The 7,645-nt window shown below is 36.1% G+C and overlaps 1 protein-coding gene across 1 annotated transcript in view; it reads right to left on the bottom strand.

Annotated features, from left to right (window-relative positions):
* pde1cb (phosphodiesterase 1C, calmodulin-dependent b) overlaps positions 1 to 6,520 on the bottom strand; it is a 95,782-nt gene extending 89,262 nt beyond the window's left edge. The window contains exon 1 of the mRNA XM_079876340.1: positions 6,173 to 6,520. Coding sequence (XP_079732466.1) covers positions 6,173 to 6,371 — 199 coding nt within the window. The 5' untranslated portion in view covers positions 6,372 to 6,520. The remainder of the gene's footprint in view (positions 1 to 6,172) is intronic.
* Between the last annotated feature and the right edge of the window lie 1,125 nt (positions 6,521 to 7,645).

Below are 7,645 nucleotides of genomic sequence, written 5' to 3'. Positions count from 1 at the left end.
ATCAATGGCGGCCCCCGGGGAAGCTTCAGTTTCCGGCTGATGGATTACCCCCTTGTCTAAAACAGTGCACCTCAGCACATGTGTGTGCCACAGGATGACTTAAAGGGGTCATAGACTGGATTTTTTTATATATATAATGTTTCCTGGGGTGCCCTTATAATGTTAGTATGATTTTAACATCAACAATTGTCATAATTTATAAATAAAAGGCATTTTTCCAAGCCTGATTTTAGCCTCTGATTTGAACGCTCTGTTTTAAGGGGCGTGTCTGTGTTAGACTTCAGTGTAAACGCCCACTGCTGTGATTGGCTGACATGTTTGCATATTAAATAGCTGGTATAACATGTAGAACTCTAAAACTTTTACCATGTTTTTTTACTATTACAGCTATCGAGATTAAGGAATCGTGAAAAGTATTGATCATAATGATCTATTCCCATCACATGAAAGTTGCAGTGATGAGCATTGAGCAGATGACAGACAGTCTGTTGATCGTGATCGTGTATGAAATTACACCTCTGGCTTTCACCAAATAACAATGCAAACACAATGTAAATACAGTACAAGCTTCGTTGTACATTGTAACAGCTTCATGATTTTGTGATGATTGATTTCAACGAGTTTTGGCAAGTGTCCAGATAAACTCTGTTTGATTGACAGCTTGGGCAATTGGAAAGGGAGCGTTCTTTGATCGCTTTCTTTATATAATTTAATCACAGTTTAAATAAGATTATTTTCATCCTACTAAGAGAAACGACGTGGAGTTGATTGTTTAGTCATGGCTTGATTTACTAATGCATAAACAGTATTGAACGATATTTTGAGAGATAATCTGTCTGAACTTGAATAATAACATCAGAAATCACTGATCACAGATCGTGGTCACAGAACCAGTCGTGGTCTTGGGAAACAAGGATATGTGAGGGAATTTGAAAAGTGTGCTTTCTAGACCTACAAAAGTCATGGAAATTAATAAAATCTTAAACAGTCATGGAATTTTTATTAAGAAATATAGTTTTTTTTTTTGTTATGTCAATCTGTAAATATTCTATCCAGTAGAAATTGCTATTTGTGTGTTAAAAATATTTCTGCAAAAATTCCGTAATTCATTAATCAAGAATGCCTATAAAAAACAAAAAACATTAAAATTCATTAGTAATAAAAAGTGTAAACCCTGAATAACAATTAGTTATTGAAACTTCTACAGAATTATGGAATTTCATCATTTTTTTACATCATTTTTGTATGGATTTACATCATTATAATAACTATTTAATTAAAAAATATATTTATATGTATTGCCACTCCCAGATTTTGAAAATAAAAAAAAAGTTTGAAAATAAGCAGCTTTGTCATTATAGCAGATGTAGTAGAAATATCTTCAAGGGCTTTCCAATATTGCCTTGAGAACCACTGACCTAAGTTGTCTCCATACTTCTGCAAGTCGCAATCTGTGTATTTTTGCTCCATCTGTTCAGACAAATCACTCATTATTTAAATAACAAAGCCCTAATTATTCATAGCAGGTGCCGGTCTCATCCTCAGACATGCAGACGCGACTCAGTTTGACACGCTATATAATGCAGCTATCGTACAAATTGGACTCTGGACACCTTAAAACACTCCTTACACCAAACTGCACATCTAACTGAACTCTTAAATCTACCATATAGGCCTAACACTGAGCCGATTGTGTTTTGTTTTGATCTAAACGTAACATTCGGTCACTGTGTTGGTTGGTGTCTCCCCTGTGGCTCTCTAGAGATGCAACACTGTAGAGGGAGAACAACCAACAGCAGGAGACTTTATTGTCACTGGTTTATGGTAACCATGAAACATTGAGCTACTGGAGATATTTTAGTCACCCTCGAGGGTTGTTTCCTCTATTACAGGTCAGGTGAAAAGGGGACAGAGAAGTGGCATATTGAAAAAGGAATCCTTTAAAACTTGGTGATTTTAAAGACATTATTTTATTTATGTATCATACCCATTTTCATATATTGTTATGATGATGTCTTCACCTTTGCATATACACTACCGTTCAGTTCAGAGTCAGTACATTTTTTGTTTTTTTTAAAGGGGTCATTACAAGGATTTCTTTTATTATTTGAAGTTGCTTGCACAATGTGAAAAAAATTATTTTCAACCCTCATTCTGAGCCTCTGTCTGAAATGATCCGTTTTTAAGGGGCGGCTCCTTTAAGGCTTGTCAGTAAATGGCCACTGTTATGATTTGCTAACGTCATTGCATAGGAAACAGTGTCAACGCCCGCTCGCATGCAAGTGTTTAAAAAAAAAAAAACATATAAAACCATAATTTACAGACAAAGCATTATGAAATCAGTTACGGGTTGTAATGCAGCTGCTGTCGGATCTCATCTAACAAAATTGTATTTGCGAACTCTCCATTACACTGTACCTCGTTTACAATACAGAATGCTCTGAACAAACATATAAATTCTCGGACGCGATCCGGAACGCCATTAAAATAAACCATCCACTTGTTCCTGACACTGGTATCCTTCTAAAGTCTGCACAGAAATGAGCAAATAAGCTGTTTAAACCGGACGCGTCAAAGCAAACATTCTTTGATTCTTTCTTTCATTTGTCCTGTTATCGGCAGACTCGAGCACGTGGAGTTTGTCAGAATCTGAACGTACATCTGTAAACTGTATCCACTAGACAGCGTCAGTGATTAATGGGTTTTATTTGACGTGACGCTCGCATCCAGTGAAGGCAAATGTCAGCCGTTATATGCAAATGTATTCGCCCGTGTGACGTCACAAATCCCACAATATTCAAACAAAGCATTTTTGGAGCTTGATTAAATAAGTGCTTTGTCAAGGAGGACGTTTTAAGCTCTGAAACTTGCAGGAATGTTTTAATGGTGAAAAAAATATATTTTATATGTCAAAAGATCAAGGCAAATTTGATGTCTCATGTCATGACCCGTTAATACTTTCATTCAGCAAAGATGCATTAAATTGATCAAAAGTGACAGTAAAGACAGTTATAATGTTATAAGATTTCTATTTTAAATGAATGCTGTACTTTAAACTTTTGAACTTTTTATTCTATACATAAACATCCTGAAAAAAAAAGTATCAGTTTCCACAAATAATACTGTTTTCAACATAGATAATAATCATGTGGCTGATGAAAATTTGGCTTTGCCATCACCAGGAATAAATTACATTTTAAAAATATATTAAAAAACAAAACAGTTATTTTAAATTGTAATAATATTTCACAATATGTTTTACTGTATTTTTGATCAAAAATATAAATATTATTTTGATAAAAAATAAATTAAATTATTTCCGACCCCAAACATTTGCATGGTAGTGTTTCTAATAAATCTATTAAATAAAAATGTATCTGGCATTTGTAATAGTAGACAGCAATTATAAAAATAAACCTTGAATGGTCATGTCCATTTTAGATTTGTGTAAAAATCCGTCTCTGAAAAACCCTTGTGCTTTATAAAGCATCAGGAGGCAGTGTTATTCTAACATCAAAGAGTTCAAACATAAAAAACACGGATCTGCACCCTTCAAAAGAATTCATTGATCATCCCATTATGGAGCGTTTTTCTCATCTGTTCCACAGAAGTGCCTGAACTCTCTAATGTGCAGATAAATGGATGCTATCACCCGTGTTTTGACCCAAAATGAGCAGACACCTGTTTCCCACCCGTCTCATAAAGGCATGTGCTGAAATTCCACAATTACCTAATAGAGGCGGATGAAAACAGTGGCTCCCAAAAGAGTATGTGGACAATTCAGCTACACTTACAAATATATGAATGTCATTAAAAAAAAAAAAAAAATCAAAACATTAATAATAGTTATTATTTTCAAAAAATAAAATAAAATAAAAAATATTTCTTACAAACATGACTCGGGAAGTACAACACATTTTCATAGGATTAGATTACCCCATTTCTTCTGACCAAAACATCCCTTTCATAAAAGGTCAAAGTTGTTCCTCTTTTCTAAGTTGTTTTGTTAGTATGCTAAATACATAAATGTAAATGTCAAAAAGACCTAGTGTCTGAAATTGTGTACTGTCAGAGTATGCACTGCAGTTGAAGAACTTACTTCTCATCTGTTAATAAAGTACATTCTGCAAGTATGCACTTGTGTAGTATGAATACAATCAGCCTACATATTATACTATGTTGAACTTGTCAGGTGCCTTATTATGTTCAGCCATGTTACTATTTAGACATGCTAATTGTATGACATGATCGTCTAAAATCGCATACTGTATAGTAGGTAGTAGTACATTTGGTTTGAAACTTACTTCACTGCCATTAAAAAAGCATGTTCTAAATAGTATGAATGTGAATGAATTTTTGGCCCTGTCCCAATTGGAACACTGAGCCCTCACAATCTTCCTCAGAGTCCACACTTTCGTGACGTAATACCGCTTTGACTATTGGGTTGAAGTCTGCTACGGGCTCGGCAAAAGTGCGCATCGCGGGTGCGTATCGGCTAAGGGTGCTCCGATTGATCGGTGCCGGTCGTTATGTAAGGGATAATGATCAGCCTGAAGGGGTTGTATTTGCTATAACAACCGCCTCGCTCTACATTATCCCGCTTATTACATGGCTAATCATGGCTATCAAGAAATAACAGACCACATTCTACATTACAATTCAACCAAGCCATGTAATAATGGCCGATAATAGCTTTATGTAGTTTGGTCGGTGGTCTCTCTCTATAAAAGCCAATGAGAAGAGCCGATTAGATGACGCGAAACTTGTCATAGCGAAAGTGATAGGCTGTTTTCTTCATTTTTTTTAGACTTAAAATACATTGTTGTTAAGAATAGCTAAATAACCCCTGTGGGTCTGTTTGAAGCCTTCTATTTATCATGTAGTATCATTTATTTCAGTGATCCGTATCAGCCAATACTGCTTCCAGTGATCGAAAATCGGTGATCAGACCCAAATACCCTGATCGGAGAACCCTTAATATCGGGCACAAAGGGTGTGTTTGCGAGCACCCTTCTGAAACCTAAAATGGTTAATGGGACACCCTACGGTCTTGTGAACTGAATGGATACACTCATTCGACAGCCAATATAAGTCCACAAGACCTGCAAGCACAAAAAGTGTGTCATTGAGGCCAGAGCATTGAACGTACTGTTGTCACCATCATCTGATATAAGACATCATTGCGTCACTTCACTGTCATTCACAACTTCTCTCCCGTAGCCTCATGGGATAGGAAAGTGTCCATCAGATGCGCACTTCAGAATCTCGCCAGAAATAGTAGGTCATGGTTACTTTTCATCTACTATGAGTATGAACACTATGAATTTGGACAGACTCCTCAGCTCAAATACTGATTTTTGCCCACTGTATTGTAAAAAATTAGGCATATTTGGACGCAGGGAGGAGTGACTTTAATTATGACTTCTTTTTTTTAGCAGAGGAAGGGTTTTTAACATTTATATTTTAAAACAAATTTTTTAATTCTTCTATTTTTTTTAAAAGAATTTCAACCTTTAAAAGCCTATATACAGTAGCCTACACAAATCTCTGAAAAAGCTACACCAGCTCCTTGCTATATTTGACTTTAAGCCCCACAAAAATATAAAAATTAATATAAATTGAAGACATTTTCAGTGTAAGTGTATTTAAGTCATTTTGGTATTATATGTATTCTGAATATTTTAAATAGCATCATTGCTTTTTTTTTAATCAAGATTTTCACACTTTAAAAAGATTTTTAGTTACACCACCTAGCCATAAACTTTAATATATATATATATATATATATATATATATATATATATATATATATATATATATATATATATATATTATTCGGAAATTAAAAACATGTGTAATAAAGTAGAACTAGAACACTATATAGACATTTTGAACTGTATTCTGAATAACTTAATGGACAAAAAAAAAAAAAAATGTCCTGGAAGGATGCCACTTTATTTTGGTTTGATATATATTTAGTGTAGGCTAATGAACTTTAGCTATTGTTAAGAGATATAACTCCAAATACTAGCCTACTTTTGAGGCTACTGTAAACAAAACAAAAAACAATTCTACCAATAAGAAATCCAGCAATTTCAGCTTTATAAGCCCTTATCCACTCCCTAGACCGTCCTCCATAAGAATATGAAACATGACAGAAACTTAAACTGACCTGTTGCAGATGCAGGAAACTGTGGCGTGTTTGCTCTGGATGTGCAGTTTGTTTTCTGCACCAGCGGTTCTCTGCTCGTCTGCCTTGCGATCACACCAGACCCGGTCCGCGGCTTCCCGTCCGGCTCTTTCTGCGGCTCCGAACCCACTTTGACCAACGTGTTGCGCGACTTGGTGAAAACTGAGGTCACTGAGCCCATCTCTGCCGAACAACCTTCAGCTGACTGAACGTCTGCTTGGGAAAGACAGTTACACACTCCATGACTTTGATTCAGGCACTGTCATTGCTGTCTCGTCCTCATAGAACTATGGTACAAAGCAAACTGTGTCCTCTGAGCGTGGATAATGAACCACCCTCTCAGTCTATTTGCGAGTCATTTTGTCAAACAGAGGCGATGGAACCAGCGGATGAGCGGAAATCTCCTGTGCGCTTTCCCGAGAGAATGCGCGCGGTCGTCACACGAATAAAGTTAGTTTGGCAAACACGAGTCTCTGGGGTCACGAGCGTTGAAAACAAGCATCTTTAATTACTCTGTCAAGTGTATTACATTAATGAAATCCGACACTGTCGAGTTACGAATATGCTATTACATTCACAATTAAAGTGATAAGAAATAATATTTATAAAGGGGAAATTGACATTAAGCAATATTTCTCATTAGCTCAATTTGTTAATTTGTTCTCCCCGTGTGTTCACTTTAATTCAGTGTTTTTACTAAAAAGTATTTCTGATCAACATAATCCAGTAAAAAGGGTTAAAATAGAATTATACAAAATTCTGTCATAATTTCATGTCGTAGTGAATATTATTATTTTCTTTCTCCTCCCTGATGCAAAATCCAGCTTGTCGGTTTAGTCCAAGCTGGTTATTTACTGGTCAGTTAGCTGGTTGACCAACATGTTCCAAACCAAGAGCAATTTGTTTGCAACTTAAAAATAAACATTTAAAGGCAGGGTAGGTGATTAGTTCCAGAATATTTTTTTGTCTCTTCACATCCTGATAGCAATCACTAACTTAACCACCATTTTATGGTAGGCTATTTATCTTCTGTGGAAAGCTTAGGACCATAAAATGTTTGTCCAATCGTTGCATTCGGACGACTGCCTGTCAACATGTATTTTCATTCCTCCACGCACCAGCTCAGGCAGACATCTCATGTCATCAGTGTGTTTCATGGTCAGTCACAGAGCACTGCAACCACAAATAAATGTCGCCTTTTACAGTTCCACCTGGACCAAAACAATGAGCTTAAATGCTGCGTTCACACCATATACTGTCATTTGAAAGAGATGGAAACCTGTGACGTTATACTCGGAGTGGTTCGAGACTCGAATTTATGCGTTTCAATGGCAACGCTATCAACGCCGAAGTGAATCTGCAGCAGTCAGGTGATACAGGTCAGAGCTCTTTAAGTTGTTAATGTTCATTAAAGAGTGGTGCAGGTGTGACGTCACTTTGTAGTCCAAACAGCAG

The sequence above is a fragment of the Squalius cephalus genome (assembly GCF_949319135.1).
Source record: "Squalius cephalus genome assembly, chromosome: 7".
NCBI lineage: Eukaryota > Metazoa > Chordata > Actinopteri > Cypriniformes > Leuciscidae > Squalius > Squalius cephalus.
The sequence above is the reverse complement of the archived record's forward strand: the minus strand, read 5'-3'. Positions and strand labels throughout refer to the sequence as shown.